Below are 22873 nucleotides of genomic sequence, written 5' to 3'. Positions count from 1 at the left end.
GTTGGCTCTCGCACATAGATCTAATGTTTTCCCTGCCCATAGCAGGATTAAAGCCTTCTGGGAGAAGAAGATGATGTAAGAAACAGAGATAGGGATGAAACCAGGAAAAGGAATGGAGACCATGGTGGGGTAGGAATGAATCCAGGTCCCCCATTGGAGCAGGCAAGGGGCCTCGTAGGACCTCTGCCAGGGAGCAGCTATCCCAATTGCCTTCTACCCATGGTGGCAGTAGGATGCCTGGAAGCAGAGGTCCTTTCTGAAAGCTGAAGGCACAGGTGTGTGCAAGAGGAAGTTCTTGTTCTTCTGCTGTCATGACTCCCAAAGCTGTCCTTCACTTGAGGGTGTGTGTTTCCTTTTGGTGATTCTCTTTTATTTTTCTCTGCAGATCCTGACAGCCAGTTGTATGATATGGGATATACCCCTGAGGAGGAAGCTCCGGCCTGTCCTGATGAGTTTGATGACTTCGTCACGTTTGAGGCAAGTAGAGTGCTGTTAAATCCCACAAATGTCAGTTGTATACAGTGCAAGACTTGAGTACACGGGGTTTGGCTAGGGCAGAAGATCATTTGCTGTGGTAGGGCTCAGAGGTGCTTAACATGTAGTAGAGACAGATCCTCTAATCTGTGGGTGACTGGCCCAGAGAATGTGCACCAAGCATGTGGTGCTGTTAAAATTGGTGTTCAAGCAAAAACCCACAGCTAGTGCTGTTTTAGCTCACAGAATACCAGAGCATGGTGCCCTGGGTGAAAGAGGGAGATCTTTTTTGTGGTGAAACACAAGCAATGTGGGAAGGGTGCCTGCTGCTGTTGTGTTTGCCTCATTGCTGGAGCTTCTGAGGTTAGAGAACCTGAGCCTGATCTTGAGACGTACCAGCCAGGTGCCTACCTGAGAGGCAGGGCAGAGCAGTTGCATGTTGGCACTCGGTGCTGTTTGACCAGTAAAAAGCAGAGCAGAAGACAAAATTTAGATTTTTCTCTCTATTCTTGGGCTTGAACAAAGATGCTTAACTGACATGTTTGGGTTTTCTTTTTCCTTTCATTAAAGTTATGGCCTCTATCCCTCAGTTCCCTTCTGGCTTCCTTAGCACAGGAGGATGCTGCAGTAACATCCTGTATCCGCTTTCCCCAGCTAGAAAGGAGGAGGCTGTTACAGTGACCTGTTGGTCTGTGTTCTTGGGCTTTGCTTGGTAGGCTTCTTCCATTCCTGCTCTGCCTTCCAGCCTGGAGCAGAAGGTGCTGCAGGTGCCTTCAGAGCAAAGGGTCTGGCTGGCTCCCTAGTCCACGTGGGGACTGACTAGCTTCCTTCTGCTTTCCCTTTTCCAAACTTCCCTCTTCAGGTTTTTGTGTCTTGGAACTGTGGATGTTTTTATCACACAAATTGTTACTTGCAAAAGGGACTCCCAGCCTCCTTTATATTTGCATGCAAATATATACGTCTTTGCTTTGTATAGTCTGTAACATGTTGTTTTGGCCTTGTAACCTCTTAAAAGCCTCAAGCTATTGTTTTGCGTTTCCTAATGATAAACTGGATGTTGGGCAACCAGTCTGACCCATGTTAGTGAGAAGCACAGGTCTGTCACTTAAGATGGGTTGAAGCTCACACTTCAACAATTTATGCTTGACAGTCAACCAGGTCATCATCCCATTTCCTAGCCAGGCATGGGTTTTCTCTTGAACCAGTACGCTGACTCCTCTTCTTGATCAAGGCAACTGACCTGCACTGTCACCCTGCGCAAGTTACTTTTTACCTTAGGACTGCTTGGATGAAGACAGCCTGAAGGGCTGGAGAACCTGGGTTCTTCCCCCAGAAGGCTTTCAAGGGCATGTTGAATATTAGATTATTTTTCCTTTTTGAAAGATAGTTACAAAAGTGAGTGATACCTGTGTAGAAGGGGGACAGGAAGGCAGATGGGTTTTCATATTCTTCCTCTATCTGGTACAAGGTCACAAATGTGCTTTTTAACTGCTGGACTGAGTGGTTTAGAGGCTCTGACAGTCTGCGTTGCAGTGCTCGTGCAGGCAAGGGCTTTTGCTTTTTGCTCCTCCGACCTGCATCAAGGGATGATCTTCTCTGAGATTCAGAGCAGGGATGTTTTCTAAAGGCTAATTTGATATAGATGAGCTCTGTCAGTGCTGCAAGCTATTCTGGGCAGGAATACCAACAAGCTGGGTGTGTGCCCCACTGGGATGGAATACTTCTGGTGCTGGGCCATCGTTTCCTTGAAATGAAAAGGTGACCCAAAGGAAGAAGGTGACAAATCCTGAAATCTCCCTTTCAGAAAGATGTAAATGAATTCTTATGCTGAATTCAGGGTAATCATCTAAAATTCAGAGCTCTGTTGGTGTCTACATTTAATACGCTGGGGAAGAATTACCCTTGTTGTCTTGGATACATGATTCAAAATAATTTCCAGCCTGCAAGGACGTTGTAGAGGTTCAGCAAATGAGAACAAGATAGAGAAATACTGCTCAGCATTGTGAGTGTAAAAATAAATTGGTGTCTTGGGTACGTGTTTTTTTGTTCTGGTTTAGCTGAGCCGTGAGCTCCCAACCTGTGTTTTATTCCACATGTCCTGTAGCGCTGTACCTTGGAAAGCCTGAGCTGTTTCAGGGAGGGGGGAAGAGAGAAGCCGTTGTGCGAAGCAACCTGCTGGGAGCAGCAAATGAGTATTTTTCACTGGAGCACAGTGCTGCCCTCCCTGGCAGAGCTGTCTGCTGGTGGGAGGGCTTTGTCAGGTGCTTCTTCATTAGGTGCAGCAGACAGCTGCTCTGGAAATTCTAAGACAGAAAACAGAATAAATGGCCTTTCCCAATATGTATTTTACCTTGTTTGGATTCATCCAGAAGAGAGGAGGGGGAGAAAGCACCATTCCAAAAGCGAGTGCATTGCCTTTCCTCCGACTAGACTTTCCACACCATCAAAGAGCAGTTTGTATTTTCAAACGTCCCCGTTTCACACATGGGAAGACGGTGCACAGCAAAGATGCAGCTCTAAAATTTGCCACTATGTGGGACCACCAAGCAGCTAAACAGCTTCTTTCTCAGCCACCAAAACGCAACTGGTGGACTTCAGACTATGGCTGAGCCCCTCTTGCTTTGGCAGGGCTGTGGGACAAGGGAGCGCAGCTAGCTTTTCTCCTCTCAAGTCACACCAGAGGGCGTTTGAAAGGTGAGCTGAAGAAGTGGTGCTGTGTTTGCTGTGCTATAGTGCTGAGAGCAATTGTGGTGGTTGGATTTGGAGTATCAGCTCTGCTCCCCCTTAAACAGCACAAAATCACAGTGGCTTGAGTGCTTGGCTCTTACAAGTGTTGGGGCCTCGACAGAGCTTTTCTTCTTAACGTTTGTCCAAACAAGCGTAAACAAGTGCTTTAAGCAGTCTAAATGAAAGTGTCTCTGTTAATAAAGTTGTTCTTGGTGACTCATCCCCTCTTCTGGTGGCTTTCAGCAGAGAGCTGAAGATCTGTGGAAAACCCTGAGTACCCAGTATTGGTGTCTTTCAGTGAGCATTTGCTCTACAGAGAGAAGAACCAACACTTGGCGTTTTCCAGTAGGGGCGTAAAAGCCTCTTGAAGGGAGCAAGGTCTGCACTCCAACACTTCATGCAGGGACCTTTGTGATGTCAGATACTTCCACAACTTAGTTACTGGCATGGCTCCTGATGTGCTGTGCAGCTTCTGGCTCTCATAGTACCTTGCCAGGTCTGTCCCAGCAGACAGGTCTATCTGTTAAACTGTTTTCAAATAGGATTTCTGGTTGCATGGCTCCACTGAGACAGTGGCTCGCATGGGATTGGAAACGCAGGAGAAAGTGTGGTGGTTGCAGGGCAGCTGGGCGACAAGCTTACTGCTTTCTCCTCCTGCAGGGAAACATCACCAAAAAATAATCACAGCGCTTTCGACTATCCTGCTTTGTAAAAGCTATGTAAAAGGAGCTTGGAGTCTATCTGTCCAGATGCCTGAGTCCTCTCCTGTTTTCCCCTAGGCTGGGCTAGTGCAGCTTTGCTGCTGACTAACTGGAAGGGAGGAGTTATCCTCGCCTCCCTTGCAAGCTCCCATGAAGCTTGTGACTCAGTTCTGAGGTACAGGGATTCGTTTGCAATGTCCTGTGCGGGGGGAGAGGTGAATTTGGAGTTAGCTTTCTTTGCCTGCTGTGCCTTGCCCTGTGAGAAGCGCTCTCTGTCCCTTCAGCTCTGACTGCTGTGGGTGGACGAGCCCACTTGAGCAATGCAGATCGGGAAGGCAGACTCTCTCAAAATGAAAGTAAGCCACAAAAATTTGGTGTGCTGCCAGAGTTACACTGGAATTGGGTATGGAAATGCGTAATCTTAGGTGGGCTGGAGGAGAGGCAGAGCCAGCGCAAAGTTATACTCAGTAAAGGCTGGTCGGGAGCATGATAAACAGCACACATGCCTATTTTAGCCTGGGAACCTGGGCCAGCAAGGTCATATAAAGGACCTTTTTAAGATCTGAAAAGCAAGGCAGCCAAAATTCCTGAGAGTGAGGAGTGCGGGGGCGGTGGGGCAGGCAGGGAGGTGCAGCGTTGTGCAGTGGTGTGCACCCTGCGCAGGGCTGTTGCCATCTGCTGGGCAGCCGCTGTGGCTTCTCAGTAACAGCCAGGAAAATGCATTGCCCTGAGCCGTGTAGAGCCTCGAGAGGACTATTTTGGTTTCTCAGAACAGCAGCGCTAATCAGGCATGCAGCAAGGCTAACCAGGCGTACAGGTGGGCACCCTGCAAGCCTTACTCTCCCCAGGCACGTACCCTCTGGCCAAACATTCAGTAACAAGTTGTACAGCACAGTAGGAAAGGATCTGGGGAGTAAAATGGTCCTTGGTGAGCTCCCTCATCTAGTTCTGTGCATTCTGGGAGGAGAGGCTAGTCCTGGCTCTCTCCAGCCTGCCTGTCCAGAGGCTACAGCTGCTGAAAGAACTGCTGCTTCTGTTAAAACTGGAGTTTCTCTTCATGGGGAGCAATTGAATATAATGCTTCTTGACGAGCAAAAAAATCAGAGTGAGGCAATTTATATCCACGTAGCTGGATTTCTTCAGCTGCTCAGAGTTTCTGCAAAGGGGACCAAAGTTTGTAGGATTCCAGCTGTGCACTGGTAACAGAGAAGCTGTTGCTGAAAGTGCATGGGGTACCACAACTGGAGTGGGCAGGAGCTGTTCCTGGAGGCATCAACTATCATTCCTCGTGGCTTATGTTTTGCAGTGAGCCCACATGTATTGGTTGTACGAGCCTGCTGTAGACTTGCTGTCTCTCTTCCTGGTAGCCCAGTGGGTCTTTTGAGCCCTTCTTTCGTATTACAGGCTACCCGGGAAGTAATTTGCCCTCCCCTAAGGCAGAGAGAGCTGTGCTGTGTGAGCAGAGAGAGTATTTGGAGCATGTGTTCTTCAGCAGTGGACCTGCCTTGCAGTTGTCATCAGTTTATGTGAGGTTTTTCCTTCTCTGCCTCTCCATACCACTCTTACCAGTGGATGCATGTCTGATATAAAGGCCAGACAGTCTGAAAAGACAGGGTTAAGCTTTCCAGCCTTCAAAGGCAACCTGCCTCTGAGCTGGAGGGGCTCACAATGCCAGGGCAGACCTGGGGTTCAGCTTACCAGCTCTGCTGGGGACCCTGTAGGCTGTTCCCTTGCTATCCTAATGCAGGTATAAGGGTCTGCGGATCCTTTGCCATGCTAGCACTGCTGTACCACTGCGGTGGGGATGGGAAGATGGAGATGAGACAGCAGTGTGTGAAGGCTGCAAGTCTTTAGCCCTTGGCTCAGCTGTTCTTTACCAGTGCCGTTCCCGTGTCTCAAAGGTCTGCCCTCAACAGGCTTCTCTTCACAGCATTGACCCAGAAGCATCATTGTGGCCCAACAAAAATAAATCACAGATCCCTCTCCAAGGCGGCTGCTGGAGTTGGTGTTAATTTTGTCATAAACAACTGCTGCACTTAAAAACTTGTAGGTGGCCATAACTGCAGGGCTGTGAAACATGATGGATATAGTTTTACGTCTGTTCCTCTGTCCCCTTGAGGACACAGAGCCCTGAGCAATGTCCCCACTGTCCCCAAAGCCTCTCTGCTCTGCTGCACAGAGAGGCAAAGGGAGCTGCCCATCTCTTTCACGTGTGCAGAGCGCACTTGCTCTGCATGTATGAATGTGACAGTGCTGTCATTCACAGCAAACAAGTGGACGGTCTATTATCTCTGTATTGATTAGGCACAAGAAAATACAGTAATCAAATCACTGAAATTGCTGGAACAAACTCCAAAATCAGTCCATGATGACAATTTGGTAACAAGCCTGAAAATACCAAGGAAATTTAATATATTGTGTAGACTCAGTACTGGTTAGAGGAAAGGATGGGAGTATAAATTGAGCACGAATGTCCCTGAAGGCAGGACTCCAGTTCAAGGTTATGGTGAGAAATTTCTTTGCTGGGCAGAAAAGATCCTAATTGGAGTGTTTGCCTTGCACAAAATAGGTTGGAAGAAGTTTGGAAAACAGAGACCTTGAAGCCTTATCGTGAACAGCAAGTGTAGTTCATGAGACTGAGAAACGTGGGAGTTGGACTGCAGCATACCGGGCAGGCTGGGGCGTGGGGTAACAGCAGCATCAGGAAGCTGTGAGCAGGCCAAGCAGCATTGGAAGCAAAGGTGCCTCAGTAAGAGCTTGAAAAGTGAAACTAGTGGTGATTGGGGTTTCCTAATTAGCTTTACTGTAGGTGCATCTGACTTTAGGCTCCTTGCAGTGGTGCTAGACCTTCCCTGAAGTCTTGCAGCACACACAGAGAAGCTGGGAGAGCAAAAGGGCTGTGACCTGCTTAGTTGAGTGGCAGTCTGGACAGGGCCAGGAAGACAGCTCGGGTTAAAGCATAACTCCCCTGCTGCCATGCTTGTTAACAGGAGTCCTTGCTTTTTTTGGACTCGGCACAGAAGGTCAACTGGTTATCAAGGTGCAAGATTCTTCCAGTCAGTGTTGCTGAGTAGTAGGTCCTGGTCAGGGCACTGTGCTTCAGGAAGGATGTGGCCCAGAGGAGAGCAAGCATAACCTGGAGAAGATGAGAAAATATGATTTCTGAAGGTAATGGAAGGAAGGAAGGAAGTTTGTTTATACTGGACAGGCAGGACTAAGGGAGACTGAGGTTTGAAGTATGTGAAGTTTCTGTAGAGAGGAAACAGGAAAACAGATAAAACCCTCAAAACTTCTGGGTTTGAGTGGCACATTACAAACTGTGTGCTGTTGAGTATTTTGTCTCTGTACGCCAGCGGCCTGTGGATCAGGTCACCCTGTGGTGCCGGCTCTGATGGGGCTCCTGTGTTTGCAGAAAGCAGCTCCTTCATGAGGGCAATGCAGAGCTGGGGCAGTGGTGGGGCAGGTGTGTTTGTAAACTCAGTTATCGCCAACAGCCGAAGCACCAGCCCTTCTTTGAGGGCAATATTGTCATTGCGTATCATAAATTGCTATTTGAGTCACCTGAATGGTGATTGTGATTGCTAATCAGCAGTAAAGTGCTCCTGATGTTCCCCCAGTAAGCAAGGCAAGCTTTATTCGCTTTCTGTTTGTGGGTATAAGGAAGGAATTTGTTATTTAGTGCTTAAATATTCACCAGAAATATCGGGAGGGATGAGATGAGCCCTGGAAGCCTCTATAGGTCCTCTTCAAAACTAACATTTTTAACTGGTGATTGTTTCATGGGAAAAGAAGGCACACGCACCTGGAGCGGGGCAGGCTGTTGCATGGAGCTTCGAAGGCGTGCTTTTATTTTGGTATTCACGTAACCAGGAGGGCTGCGGTCACACGGCAGGGAAGTGAGCCTTAGCTCGCCTCTCCTTATCACAGAGTCCAGGAGGTTGGGAACAAAAAGCGCTCTGTTCAGGACTGGCGCTGAGTCGGTAAGCCTTGCACCCAGCGTCTCCTGGACTTTGCTTCCCTCCTGCCTTGCAGAAGCAGCCGGCAGCTCCTGGTGGTGTGTGCTCCTGCAGCTGGATTTAACTTGGGTGAGGAGGTGATGTTTCTGCAGGTGGGTTTTGAGTGCTAACGTGAAATTAGGAAGGATTGGGTTTCTAGAAGGAGGCAGGTCTCCAGCCCTTGGACTGTTCTCAGCCCAGAGGTGCTAAGAAGAGTGAGGTTGGGCATCCATCTGACTCCATACAGCATATTTAGGAACAGCCTTTCTTCCCTATAGTCCATGGGGTGTGTGTATATGATGGTATCTTCTTAGTCCTTTCTGCCTGGGTCTCCTGGGGGGGAGCTGGACCGGGAGGGATGGGGGCTGCAGGCTTTCAGGGCACTGAGGACAGCCTACAAGATCTGGTGTCTTCCAAGTTGTTCTTTTGATTTGGGGTTGATTGTTGTTCTGGTTTTGGGGTTGGTTTGTTTGTTTTTGTTTGGTGGGTGTTTTCGGCTTGCTCTGACAGATTGCAGCATGGTTCTCTTGCCCAGCCTCAAGGGGTACTACTGAGCGCAGCATCCTTGAAACCCAGTTTCAGGGGCTGTGTTGCGAACAAGGAGCAGTTGCCTTCGCCCTAGGGTGAGCGTGGGCTCCCTGGCTTCTCTGAAAAGCAGACATTGCCCAAATACGCAGGGAGAGGCAAATACTGTAGCCAAGAGGTTGGTGTCTTGCTACCGGTGGCAGCCTCCGATGTGGGATCACTTGGTGGCATGATGGGTTTCTGGCTGCCAGCACTCAGAGGCTGAGCTGCTGTGGGGTGTTTCAGGGTTTTGGGGGTGGTTGTATTAATGTAGACTCAGGTGGGACCATAAACACAACTTACCTCCCTTCTCCCTGCCTTTAGGTTCGTTTAAAGCCAATTTAAGTACAGGTTGCCTGCTGCAGGACTGGGCAGGTGCGTGTCCTTGGCAGGCTGATGCCACAGTGCCAATAGCCACGCTGGGGTCGGCATCACCGGCCAGGCTATGTCTACGGGGTGCTCTTCTCACCCCTTCTCCTTTTGGATGGAGCCTGTCCCACAGCTATGGTGTGCAGGTCTCCAGGCATTTGCAGGGCCAGTGTGATCTTGGCTTCAGACAGGGCAGCATTTCCAGACTGGCACTGGCACAGGGGGCCTGGCTGCAGTCAGCAGGCGAGGGTGTCCTTGAAGGGCGGTTCTTGTAGTCAGTCCATCTCTCCCTGTCTGTCCTGTGTGCAGTTAGAGCTGGTGTTCATCATAAATAGGCTCATGCTTGCTGGGAAAACAGAGTTCTTTCTCCTTTTCCTCTTCCTCTGCTTCCCTTCCTGAGCTTCCGAGTGTTTGTGAACAAGGACAGCAGAGCTTTGGGATGCCAGGATGGCACCGGGCACAAGCCCAGCGGAAAATGCCTGGGAGCCAGACTTTGCTTGTCTCTCCAAGGCAGCAGCTTACCAAAACTTGTGCTAAAGCTTCTGTCCATCACAGATCAAAGCTTAACTTGTCCCTGCCTGGACCTTGCAGGGACTCCCAATAGCCGTGTTTTCTCTCCTCATGCTCCAGTGGCTTTTTTTTTTAATCAATGTGGGTTTTATAGCACTTAACAAGGTTTAATCAAATGGTCTTTACTGCAATGTGTGATCAAAAGCCTGGAATGGGTGAACTGCTGCTGGAGAAGTCTCCTAAAGGTGCTTCATTGTCTCACCTGTTTTATCAGGGCACATTACATCACCCCAATGCTGACTTCATCCATTTATTTCCTTTTAGAAGCAGGAGGGCTCACTGCCAGGCTTTCAGATCACTAGTGTTTTGCCGAACACCTTTGAACAGGCAGAGATATGGCCGATGTCATGCTCAGCCAGGGCAAACAGGTCTGGCGCTGGGGGAAATACCTCAAGGAGGAGTTAGAGTTGAGGGTGGGAACTTGAGCTGAACCATGATTCTGTTTCAGTTTGGGTGCTCTGTGTGTGCATGTGTCCCAGTTTTAAGGTCTGAGGTTTACCTGAAGCACCTAAGGATACACTTTATTTAATAAAATACACTGATGCTGGTGACACCAACCCCATTCTGAATATGGTGGGGACATTCCTGGCAAGTGCTCCAGGGCAACTGTAGCCAAGCCTGGCTGTCCCAAGCCCACGGATGTCTTTAAGTATATTGTGTTGGGGTTTTTTGGTTTTTTAGGTTGGTTTTTGGTTTGTTTTTTTTTTTTTTAAATCTGGAAAATGTGCTTACTTTCTGCCTGCTCACAGAAATGCAAACTTGGCTGAATGAGAGATGTGGCAGAGGGATTTAAAGGGTCAGCACACAAACCAGCTGCTCATGAGGCCATAAAAAATGGCTTTCTGTGACCTGCAGCTGCACTTTTGCCCAGGGCACAGATGCTGGGTTTTGCTTTGCTTTATCAGGCATCTGGTAATACCTTACCTGAGTCCCCTTGTTGGCCTCGTTCTTCCTTGTGGCTTTTCTTGAGGTTTAGTTACTTAATCTGTGATGAAATGTAAAGCAAAGTTCTCCACGCTAATGCTCAGGAGAAGGACTTTGCTTACACTTTCAGCTGCCTCTTAACTCATTGACTGTGTAGGTTTAATTTTAATAGGGCACTTGTGTTTGAAATCGTATCTAGGCTAGTGTTTTAAGAGACACATTATTCTTTGCTAAATACAAAGAAAGTTTACAAATTGTGTTACAGGTCACCTTTTTTTGAATAAATAAAATAAATTGCTGCATATCTTCAGTGTGGCTGAAGGAGGATGCTTAATGTACTGTTGTGGTGGCTACTTCTGGCTCTAAAGGGTTGATCCCTCATGCAGCCTGTCTGTACTGGTATTTCCTGTCTATAAGATGTTTTGTAACAGTTTGATAGATAAACATCTAACTAAGGGCACTGAGATGTTCTGATGCCCTGAGCTGCTCAGCTCCTGGTTATGGTCCATATTGAGAGGGCCAGCAGTGGTAACCATGACAGGGTGTTTCTTAATTTACTTGTGGGTTGGGATTCTTTGGGGTTTTTTGGGTGGTTTTTTTTGTTTTGTTTTTTTTTGTAATAGCTGTCTTTGGTTTGTGCTCATTATAATACTTCAATGTATACTTAAATTTAAGCATCTAAAAAGGGGGTGGGGGAAAAACCCCAGCAGCATTCACTTTGGAGTCTGCAAGCGAAGTTATTTCCAGTCTGGCATTAAATCTTTTCAAACACGCAAAAAGCATCCCTTTGAAGCATGCAGGTAAATCTGCAGATGTGGATGGCTGCTGTCATCTTTCAGGCCCTCTGCTGCATGGGATCCCTGCTGCTTCCCTCCCAGCCAGAGCCATATCAGTCCAGCACAAAGTGCTGATGTTGCTGCAAGCGCTGGGGACGTGCGGTGCAGGCTGGAGATGGGAGTGTTTTTCCCCCAAAGCAAAACACAACCAGCGTTGCAACACAACATTGTTCAATACGCTGAAGCCTGACCTCTCCTAAACTTGGTGTATGATGCAGATAGCCTGGAAAAATACTCGAACTGCCCAAGCACACCTTCCTCTGGAGGATGGGGAGCTTATGGGCTCGACTCAGGGATGGTGCAATGTCCTCGTGACTGTAAGCCAGCTGGGAGGCCAAGCCTCCTCTTCTAAACCTCCTCTTCCAAACCTCCTTTGTTCTCCTGCTCCAGCATTAAGAACCTGACTGGTGTTTCTAGGAAGTGCAGCATAAATTCAGTAAAGCACTTAAGCAAGTCCCCAGCTTCAGGTATATAAGTAGTCTTGCTGGATTTATGCTTTTTTAAAGTGGGTGGGGGTTTTGGGAGGCTTTTGTTTTTATCTTGAAGGCTAGTGAAAGCTGCCTTCTCCCATGCTAGGGATGATGTTTACTGCAGCACCCTCTCTTCTGTTTAAATCAAGGTCACTTGAACAACCCTATCTTCTCCTGTACTGACTTTAGATTCCAGTTCTGTGAAGGTTTATGTCATGTTTAACTTCACGGTGGTGTCCATAGGTCAAGCCTGGGTCCATGAAAGCTGAGCCAGGCTTATAAGTGGGGCTCCTGTCTGTCTCCATCATCCAGCTGAGTCTGCTCAGTTGGCACAGGGGCTAATGAGAGCACTCAGCAGGGGTAAAGAAGGGGTGTTGACTTAGTCATTTTTTCTGCTCCCCAGTGTCCGTGTAGAATAGGAATGGCTGTTGAGCAGTTCTCCATCCATCCCTTCAAGGTTTTCAGAGCATCTGTACAAGTTCTTGCTATCCCTTTTTGGCTTTGCATGTGTTGAGGCAGCCTGGGAATCTGTGGGTGAAACTAAATGAGGTGTTAGTTGTGTCTTGAGCCACTTTGCACCAGTGAAAGCTGCAGAAGTTCTTTGGGCTGTGGACTATCTACCCAAAACAGGAGAATCAGGCCAGCAAGAGCAGCGCTTGCAATGCCTAGGCAACATGATGGCAGCAGGGTGTTTGTCCCTCTTAGTCTGGTGCTCTTCTGCTGTACAAATACAGCAGGTGCCCTAAATAGCTGCTCTTCTACTGAAGGGCAATGTCTGCAGCAATAAGCAGGACTCTTCCATCCTGCCGTGTATGTACCCTGCTCTGAATGAACAGCTCTAACATAATTTTTCATTCTGCTGTTGCAAGGACAGTAGTATGTTCGTGTATTTTCTTTCCAGCTGCTGTAATACAGGGCTCTGAGAAATCTCATTTTCTTGAAAATCCTTGGAAAAAGCACTGAAAGCTGCTCTGTGTGCTCTCTGGCAGAGGAAGAGAGGTTTTCTTCAACATTGGTGCCTGTGTTCAAAATGCTGCTGCTCTGCCCTGCTGTAGTGCTGGAGGGGGTGCAGCCAGCAGCTGAGCGTGTTTGATCCCGTTGGCTGAAATTCCCATGGAGCAAATGGCTTTTCATGAGCATCTTTTTTTCTTGAGGCCAGGCAGGAGGGCTCCCATCCCTCTGCCCAATGCCTCCAGTGACAGGATCAGCTGGAATTCAGCACCAACACTGGCAGATCCCACCACGACTGAGATCCCAGAGCCAAAAATGATTTGATATGTTCTGAGGTGTGCTGGGGAAATCCCATAAGTGCTGGGAAATGAGCTGGCACTTTGATGCATAATGAGCTTTTTGCTTTAGGAGGGTGTTTCTTCTAGTGCTTTCCTCCAAATGGCAGTTCCAGGCTCAGCACTGTGTGTGTCCAGGGAGGGCCATCCCTGCCCCTGTGTATGAGCAAGTGGGCAGGACTGAAGATGAATGCCTGCCTAAGGGGCGAAACTGGGAGGAAAACCCAGCCTTCCATGCTCGTAGCGTGGTGCCTTAAAAACCAAATCATGCTTCTTTCTTAGAGCCTGCTGCAGGTAACAGATGTGGTGAAATAGTGCAATATATTCAAGTTGCTGTTCCAGCTGAAGTGCAGAGATTTGAGTGTCCTGCTGATGCAGTCCCTGCAAATGAGATGCTGTACAGAAGATGTTTATAAACCAGCTTATTCTCTGTTGAGGGATGGAAGGTGCCCTTGTATTACTAGACAGGGGGAACAAGCACTTTAAGGGCTAACTTGTAGTTTTGAATGGTGGGGTTTCTGCAGAGAATTCAGATTATTAATGTGCCCTCTTAAATTGGGTGAAAGCAAAGGTCATCAGAACTGCTGAGTATGCAGTGGGTAATCCCTCCTGGACTTGAGAAATTATACTTGCTCACAACAAAATCTCCCTCCAACTCTTTTTTACTATGTATTTCCATAATCTGCTTTCCAGACACTGCTGTTGCAAAGCATGCGTGGCCTGAAGGCCATGGTACACCCTGGGGCAGCGCTCCATCCTGGGACCTGGAGACAGAGCAGCACCTGGATGCGGGATATGGCTCATGCTGCTTTAGGAGGCTGGATTTCTGTGCTTAGAAATGCAATGCAGCACTAATCAGCTGCCCCATACATGCGTTGTCCTGCTCTGCAATGGAACTGCATAGCTGTATACTATCTTATTTTTTTTCCTCTTGTGTTTTTTAACAGGCAAATGAGGTGACTGACAGTGCTTACATGGGCTCAGAGAGCACATACAGTGAGTGTGAAACCTTTACGGATGAAGACACCAGCACACTAGTACATCACGAGATGCACGATGAAGTAGAAACGGACAGTGCCATTGACTCCACCGTGCACTCGGAGTTCACGGATCCTATTGAGGAGCCAGAGCATGGGTGAGTGGGAGCAGTGAGCAGCAAAACTCACTGTGCGGGGCAGGAAACTGTGGCAAACGGGGAGCAGATGAGGACCGAGGGAGGCACAGCCTGAGGATTTAAAATAAAGCGGGCTGAGTCTGTCTTGCTGAAACTGGTTGGTTTGTTCTTTGTATTTGTAACTTCTTGTGATACCAAAATAGCTCTTCTTTAACAATAATAATAATAATTAGACTGCGCCATGTGTAGGCTGTTTTGGAGCTCAGCCTAGCAATCTCTTTGAGTTAATTGGTGCTTGCCTTGGGAGAACTTCTGTACCCTCATTAGCATTTTTAACCTCTAAAATAAGTTCTCAGATGATCCAAACACCTGAAATACCTGCAGTTTTTAATCTACCACTTAAGCCAGAAATGCAACATATAATTTTCAAGTCAGGAGGGGAACTCATCGTGTTCTTGTTTTTCCTAAACATGCATGTGCCCTTTGATGTGCAACCCCCTCCTGTAGTAACTAGTTTTAAACTTGTGCCTGAAGCACAGAAGTATGAGCTAAGATCTCTGTAGTGTGTCTGAACTGCTGCTGGCAAAACTGCTCCTGGGCCCGCTGCACTTCCTAGATTTTGCAGGAAAAATTGCTTTTTTGGGGCTGAAACTGGGATGCTGGGAAGGCAGGACGGGAGGGAGTAACTCCTTTAATAGTGACCCAAGAGCACCGGTCTGTGCTGAAACCTCTGGAACCGTCAGTGGTTAAGGTCTGTGAATGCACAGGATTTTTTTGGCCAAAACCACACCACCTAGGCCTGGTGCTTTGGTGAGTACTTACAGTTCCCATTGCTTTTAGAAAGCACCAGCCTTCCATTCCACCCCAACATCACATCTGGGGCCATCAGAGAGGCAGTGAGCAATCAGTACTGCTGGGCACTCAGTGCCGGGACTGAAAGGGTGCTGTGAATTAGAGAAGAAATGAGATTAGCTGGCTAGGCTCTCCTTGCCCGAGTGCGCTCAGCTCAGTGACAGTTAAATCGGGATATAATCAGTTGCTGAGCTCCCCTACCGGTCTCTGGATGGGCCATGGCAGCCTGCGTGCGCTCTCATCCTCTGGAGAAAATGACATGCCTCCGATTCACCTGCCTGTAGGTACAAAATACTTTGCTTGGGAATTTTTTTAATATTAGGTTGCTCTTGAGGCTTCCCTGCTACTCCCAGTGTGGGCCTGGGCAGGTCAGGTGTCCTTTGGGTGTTCTGTCTAGGCGCAGTGTGCCCAAATTCCAGGTAGCCAAAAAGTCAAGGAAAAAGTTCACTTGGCTTAAAGATTGGGAAGGCTTGAGACAGAAACCTCTGCAAATCTATTCCCCAGTTGTTATGGGCTGGTTTTGGTGCCATGAAACCCCAGGCAGGACAATAGTTCTACACTTCTAGTGCCCAGAGCTCTTCCAGGGGACAGTCAGTAAGTACAATCCAACCAACGCAGCTGGTGGATTGAACATTGCTTTTCAATAGCTGTTAAAGCTCAACATACCTTAGATGGCTTGAGATTAAGTAGTTATTTAGGCTGTGTATAGTAAAGATTAGTTGAACCTTGGATCTCAAAACTGCTAGAGCCCCCAGCAGGTGTATATGAAATACTCATACTATTTATTGCCCGAAGCATCCCTGGCTAAGGGTTTCCAGATGCCCGATCAGATCTGCTTCTGTATGGTGCTCACCAAACCATGCTGCTAGGGATCTGGGGTTAGATTTTGCTTGTGAGTTAAAAATTCCTCCCCCTGCCTTCTATTCCTGGAGAGATTTCCAATGCTTTTAGTGATGGTCTGCTGGGTGCAGTGCCTGACTCACCACTGGGGAGGACGGGTTTCTGATGGATCCTGCTATGGGATTAACGGTGCTTCTCAGGGAAGGCGTGCAGGTGCCCACAGACTGGTCTGGACTTGTCTGCAATTAGTGATCTGCTGCTGTTTTGGCTGGACATGTTTTTATTAGTGGGATAAGGGCAAATCCTTCAGACAGTGCAGGTTTTTTTATAAATGGCTTATCTGTAATCTTTTTTCTTTCTGATATAGTACAGCAATCTAGTCATACCCCCATTTACCCCCTCCTAGCAAGTGGATGAAGATGGGGGCATAGCCTGAGATATCAGTCTTTATAATAATGCAATCTTTTCTTTTTTTTTTTTAAGCATTTAATTTTGGAGAGGAGAGCGGTCCTAATTGCCCCCAAAACACATACCTGTGGCTTACAAACACGTGGGGTGCTTTCACAGCCTGGTTCTTGCAAATCCCCCCTGCCTTTTCCCCCCAGTTTAAAATTAAACCTCTGCAGTCCTGGGCAGGAAAGTCCTCTGAGAGTGGGCTCATACTGCCATGGTGGCTTGACTTCATACAACACTGCGCGTGTGAAAAGATGTTTACAGAAATGATGACTTCCGTGCTGAGCTGTGTCCCCTCTGAAGCAAGGGATGTCCCAGGACCTGTGCTGGGTGTGCTCAGGGTTTAGGCTGAGGCTTAATGCACTACAGCCTTCTGGATCCAGTGTTTAAAAACACATGAAACAGCATTCCCCCCGCCAAGACTGTCACGAGCATGTACAGCTTTTTTCCCAGCAGAAGCCAGGGAAAGGGCTGCTTTGCCTTCCCAAAGGGTCTGTCACTGCTGCGTTTGGCAGCTGCCTGTAAACCACTAGGGTTTGTGTCATGGGGAGGTTACAGTGTTAAACCCTGGTGCTCGGCTCTTGATAGGATTATACAGCAATAAGCGAGCGTGAGCCGGGCACATAGGCTAACGATGTAACTCAAAACATATTTAGGGTGTGTTTGGGACATGCCAAGCTTTTTCTCTGCTGTGCTTTTGGTTGTGCCCATGCAGTGCAAGGGCTTGCCACCAACCCTGGGTACTGTCTTGCAAGTCTGACTGCCCCCAGATCTGATGTTGCCGCTGCCAGAGAAACTTGTTTGAAAAAGCATTGAATTTTTTGTGAAAAAAGTTGCTGCAAACTTCCCAGTGGTGCTTGGGCTGCCCCTTCAGTGGTCAAGGCACACGGTGACTTGCACTGTAAGGAAGAGCAAGCCTGGCCTACAGAAAGGGGAGATGTGACTTGGAAAGCAGATATATTGGATACAATTGGAAAGGCTGCTGTGGTGGCCACCCTCTAATGTCTTCCTCTCTTCCCACAGATCCCATCCACATGACCTGCCCCTGGGCTCAGATCTCAGCCACTCCATTGTTACAGTCATTAGCGGAGAGGAGCATTTTGAGGATTATGGAGAAGGGAATGAAGCAGATTTGTTCTCGGACAGCTTGTGTAATGGCGAAAGCAGCTTTAATAGTTCCTCGTTCCTCTCTCCCAGGTAATGCTTGGCACAGTGCTGGCCATGTTTTAACTGGTTTCATTTGCTTAGTGTCTTTGCTTAGGCTTTATGTGTGACAGAGTAGTTTCCTTTGGGTTTGCACACCAGTTGGCCTTGCAAGAGGGGGTTCCTGGCAAACTTTGGATGCAACAGGATAATTGGCTCAAAAGTGGACGAGTAGTTGCCTTCCTCAGTCTTTCCTTTTCCTGAACAGTGCCTACCCTCCCATCCAGAGGCAGTAATGCCTGGCAGCAAGTGGAAGAGCAGTCTGCATTTCATTTACATCCAGGACAGTGTCATGTTCCCACTCCTTTGAGGGATGTGGCTCCTTGTTGAACCTTCTGGTAGAGTAAACTTACCACCGTCCTGTTGGATGACAATTTTTTTCTTTCTGTCCTGTGCTTGTATTTTTGGCTTTAATACAATACTTGGTTGGATTCACACAAGCTGCAGCAACCTTCCTTCTCTAGGCAACCTAAGGGATATGTGGAGCAAGAAGCAGGCTGTAGCGTTTTCCTGTGCTCCTTACAATAGGGTCTGAAACCAGGCAAGTGTTGGTTTTCCACCCTGTTCAGGGTGAACTGAAGAGCTGGTGTGACAGTACAAAACCCATCAATACTTACTTTCGGGGGTGAGAGAAGTAAAAGTTGGAATGGTCAACCACTGCTGCAGCCCACAATGTCTGTGATGACCAATAACACTGGGAATGTGTTCATCTGTCAGACAGTGCATCTCTGCACAAGGTGGGTGTTGTCCCTGCCAGCCACATGCTTGTGTTGAAGACAAAACATACTTTTTTGCTTTTGGGATGATACATGTTTGATGTTTCTGCAGCAGTATAAACATGATATAACTTTTTTCTGTCCACCTGTTTTCTACTAGCTTCCCAAAGCCCTTTATAGAGTTTGGGTTATTCTGGTTGTACAGGGCTGTCAGGGAAGAACTGCTGTCAAATCTCCACACGTGTGCTTTGCTGCAGGTCAGGGCTGACTTTCTCTTTTGGTGGTGCAGCAGCAACAATTTTGAAGATGTTAACTAAATCTGCAATAGGAGAGTGTTGCTGTAAAACATGCTCAACCCATTACTTCAGGAAACCAGTGTTCCTGTGCTTGATGTGATGGGTAGGCTGCAGTGGAAGGGACATGTCACTCCTGCACGCTTGTCCTTTGCACTGTGCAGAAATGCTGAGTATGGCTGTCTGTACTGGTGCTGCGGTATAGGAAGGGCTCTCAGACAAAAACAAGCCTGGGTGTTCATTTTGAGTTTGAGTGTGGGCCTCCAACCTACTCTGGAAGGCTTCTGGCAAGAAAATACTCAGCTAAAGAAGCTTTGCAATCAGTTAAACTTTTTCTTTAATATCAGTCTGGAGCTCCCAGGTTGCCTATGCTCCCAGTGTTCAAATCTTGCTCTGTCAGGGCACAGTCTCCCCTGTGCTGCTCTGTCTGTTTGGATCTTATCCACAAGATTATGCTCTGTGGAATCTTTCCTCTGCCGGGAGGGCCTTGCTCAGCATGTGGCCGCGCAGTCCGTGGTGGTTATGCTGGAGACTCGATGCTGGGGCTTGCCATGGAAGCAGGCTGCAGATAAACCCTGCAAAACCTCCAGAGTATAGAATGCGGTTTTGTTTGAAACAGAGGATTTCATCATGCCTTTCAGGTCTAGCCCTTACCTTGAATCACTGTTGTGTGTATGAAGGTCCTTAGCTGATCATTCTCTGAGATTGTGCTGTTTTTCTGGACACAGCTCTGCCTTCCCAGTGCACTTAAATGTAGTGAAACCTTAAAGAACTACAGGATCTCTCTGGTTCAGGCTGAACTTTTTTTTTTGCTGTGGTTTGAATATGAAGAACAGTATCACTTGTAAACAGAAACACTGCCATGCATCCTTTCTATCTTATGAGTCTCCAAGCGGGAATAATTTTGACAAGTTTTCCTGCCACAGCTCCAGATCTTCATCAGAGGACTAATGCAAGAACCAAGAGCCTTTAGGGAACATATCGGGTATTTTATTTTCCCAATTAGTTCCTGTGTGCGTGTTTGCGATCCCTTCCCTTGGGTTGCCACCTCTTCCTCGGCACATCCATCCGGCACATCCCTCTGCAATACTTGGTTGGAAATGAATGGCAACTGAAAGGAAAAGCTCCTTGCACCACCCATTTTGTGCTGTGTCAGGAAGCACCGATGACCTGTGGAAGGCAAACATTACTCTGCGAGATGTTGGAAGGAGGCTGGAAGGCTGTATATGGCGCAGAGGGTGGCAGCTTGCCACGAGGGATAGGTGGAGACGCCCTGAGGTGCAGTGCAGTTGAGCTCTCACCCACTCAATGGGCAAGCAACCAACACAGCCAGAGGAAAAGGATATCTGGATGTACCTGAAGAGTTGCCAGGCTGGCCTGTGGGTTCTCCTCTCTGCTTCTTTTCCTATTTTGATTAATGCTTGTTAGGATTCGGGTTGATGCCTCACCCAGGGATGCATCCAGCCAGGTGAGCTGTTTCTGATCCCCAGCAGGGGTGAGGAGGACTTGCTAAACGGGGCTCATGTGCAGCTAGGTGCAGAGGCAGAGCCCAGAAAAGGGCACATCTCTTCTTCCAGGTGCCACAAAGCTTCTGTCACCTCTTACCCTGCAGAAAGCCAGAGCAACTGAACTGAGTGCTGGTGGATAGTGATTATCCTGGGTCGAGACCTGCTCTAGAGGGTAGAAGGAATATTTTTCAACTTGTTTTTTTTTTTTCCAGGAATGGGAAGAGATGAGCAATTCAGTGTTTACCGTTGTCCAGTTGCCTGTTCTAAGGGGCTCAGAAATACTGTACAGACAGCACAAACTCAGAGGCCTGACCCTGGGGCGGCTGGGCTGCTGACACCCCACTGCCACCAAAAATGTCAGAGGGTTTATGCAAAGGTGCTGAGCCAGGGGACCCCTCCTTGAGGTGTCCTGCACACTCCGCACCTCCCTGGCCAGCACTTGCCAGCGTGGATCTGTATCAGGGGGTTGACTAGCCCTCTCAGATGCCTCTGGGTTTTAAGCCTGCTTGTGTTTGCTCACACCTTTACCTATCTTACTTATTGAACTGCTTTGTTTTTTCACTATTAACCTTTCTTTGATTAAAGTCCCTGGCTTCCAGAAGCATGTTTTCCTGCAGAAAGTATTTGTGGTATATATTTGGCCCCAAAGTAACACAAACTCTTTATTGTTCAGGATCCCTTGGCCAAACTCTGTCCTGCCCATGTCATGTCAGGTGGGGAAAATGGCTCCCTGGTTTGCCAAGTGTCGGTGAACGCCTCAGCAGCTTATGTTCCACATCAGCAGCTGAAAATGAAACACCAGTCAGACCCATTAGCTCCCCAGTCCTGTAGACCCCCATGTCCCCTGGCCAAATGATGTTCTCTACAACAAGGCAAAGCTACTGCTTCAGATTCTGTGTGCTTCGTGTTATAGGAGACAGCAGTTGAATCACAACCACCTGTTTGAGTTTAGCTTAAAAGGGTACTTAAAAGAGCTCTTTGCAATGAAAATCTAACTCTGCATTACTAATGGAGGGTCTGCAGCAGCACAGATGCTCTATTTTTAAAGCATTGTGTTGGAAAACAGTGTGACTGACCAAAGGATTTGGCTCTTGCTAATGGCACCCAGTCCTGTGGTATGTGAGTTCTGTCTGCGATTACCAAGGCGAACCATGACCATGGCTAGAGCCTCCTGAGACAGGTTGCTTGGAAAATCATGCCAGGAAATAACATTTGTAGTTGTGTAGGTTTGTGAAAAGCATGTACCTTGCCTTCTCTGGGCTCTCAGGGGGGTCCCCCCCCAAGACTAGCTTGACACAGAAGGTTGAAATATTAGCCAAGCCCAGCTGCTGTAAGTTTCTGGGATGAGGGTGGTAGAAGTCCTGCTAATTTATAGCAACTCCATATTGGCTGCAATTTGGCTTCTAAAATCAAGGGAGAAGGTGACCCAATCTGCCCTGAAGTTTTTGATTGCAAGTCTCGTATCTCACACCAAAAGCTCCCCTGCTGCAATGTACCCTCAGCTTGTGGAAGCCATGGACGAAAATCAGCCCTGTCTGTTCTGTCCTATTAAAATGACCCTTGTGATTTCTCTAGCACCAATCCGCTCGCTGCGAAACTGCACAGCATTATTGCAGATGAAGCGTTTGAGTTTTACTGTAGCCAGTGCCACAAACAAATCAACCGTCTCGAGGATCTTTCTGCTCGCCTGAATGATCTTGAAATGAATAGGTAATTGGGCTTGTGTATGGCCATTTCAGTGTTGGGAATGATGTTCTTGAAGGGTAGACTCTCCTTGTCTTGCACAGCTTTCCTTTGTTGGTGTGTTGCTTGATTCCTGGTTGTGAAAGGGGATGAATTTCACCAAACAAGGTGAGCTTCTCCAGGTGGTAAAGGCTGTAATAACATTATGGATACTGAGCAGAAATTTCCTTTGATCTGAGCCACAGGGGCTGGCAGACAATGAGAGTCTTCCTGTCTGCCCTGGGCAGCCTCTTTGCATGTCCTGCTGAGTGGTGGGTGCTTCTCCATGCTCTGAGTAACTTAGTCCTTGCATTGGGACTTGAAGGTGTAAACTGATCATGTACAGTATTACTGTCGCTGAGGAAGAGACTGCCAAGTCTTCTGGCTGATAATGCCCAGCATGAAGGCATGTTGCTGGAACGGCAGGTACAGCCTGTCTTCCTGCTGCAGCAGTAACCCAAAAAGATCAGCTTGCTGTCTGTGGCTTGGGACCTCTCCTGTAGACACTTGCTTTGCAGTAGTAAAATCATGTTTCACCCGGCTTCGCCAGCTGCCTGCCTGCCTATGTGCCACCACTGGCCGGGTAGATGTGATGAACGCCGGGGCCATTGCATAGGAGCTTCATGAGCTTTTGAATGTAATGTTTAAGGTCTACCAGCCAGCGGCTGGACTTGCTGGTTTGACAAGTGGGGAGGGATTTCTGTTTGTTTGGTTTTTTCAGACTTGTTTACAGTCCACTGATTAGAAGGATGGCGGCATTAATGATAACCATTCTGCTCACATCTGGTGTGCTATTTCAAGCCTCGGTTTTGGTCGTGCTCTTGGTCTCTGCCTGTCCTCTACGGGGCAATGTGATGTGGGAGCTCTCCTGGCCTATATAGCTATAGGAGGAGAACTGGAAAACAAATAGGAGCTTGACTTTTTTTTTGGTTAGTGGAAAAAGTCTCCCTCTGTCTTTCTCAGGCAAATAGCTGCCTTTGTGTTTGGAGCCCTAGAAGGTCACTGATGGGTCTCGGGTTATGCAGTTATTAAGGAAAACGCTGGACTTCACTGGATGCACCAGTAGCCACACTGCATTTCAGGCATTCTCCAACAAATTTACCTGCAAAGCTGAATGAATGCTTCTGAGCCTCCTGTGATGGATGGGATTTCCAGAGGAGGCGTCCCCATCCCATGGTGTTGCGGTGGGAATTCCATAGTCCCTTTGGGCTCAGGGCGAGTAGGTAGGGTTTCTCCATCTGTGTTCAGGGTTTCCT

The 22873-nt window shown here is 48.0% G+C and overlaps 1 protein-coding gene across 4 annotated transcripts in view; it reads left to right on the top strand.

Annotated features, from left to right (window-relative positions):
- Positions 1-22873, top strand: part of RAB11FIP3 (RAB11 family interacting protein 3) — an 81315-nt gene that overhangs the window by 41106 nt on the left and 17336 nt on the right. The window contains exons 3-6 of one of the 4 annotated variants that reach the window (XM_075105963.1): positions 386-477; positions 13864-14051; positions 17199-17372; positions 21471-21605. In XM_075105963.1, coding sequence (XP_074962064.1) covers positions 386-477; positions 13864-14051; positions 17199-17372; positions 21471-21605 — 589 coding nt within the window. Of the gene's footprint in view, positions 1-385; positions 478-6944; positions 7071-7850; positions 8011-13863; positions 14052-17198; positions 17373-21470; positions 21606-22873 lie in introns of those variants that run through there. The other 3 variants (XM_075105966.1, XM_075105965.1, XM_075105964.1) reach the window with 3 other exon arrangements.

The sequence above is a fragment of the Phalacrocorax aristotelis genome, chromosome 10 (genome assembly GCF_949628215.1).
Source record: "Phalacrocorax aristotelis chromosome 10, bGulAri2.1, whole genome shotgun sequence".
Taxonomy (NCBI): Eukaryota; Metazoa; Chordata; class Aves; order Suliformes; family Phalacrocoracidae; genus Phalacrocorax; species Phalacrocorax aristotelis.
The sequence above is the reverse complement of the archived record's forward strand: the minus strand, read 5'-3'. Positions and strand labels throughout refer to the sequence as shown.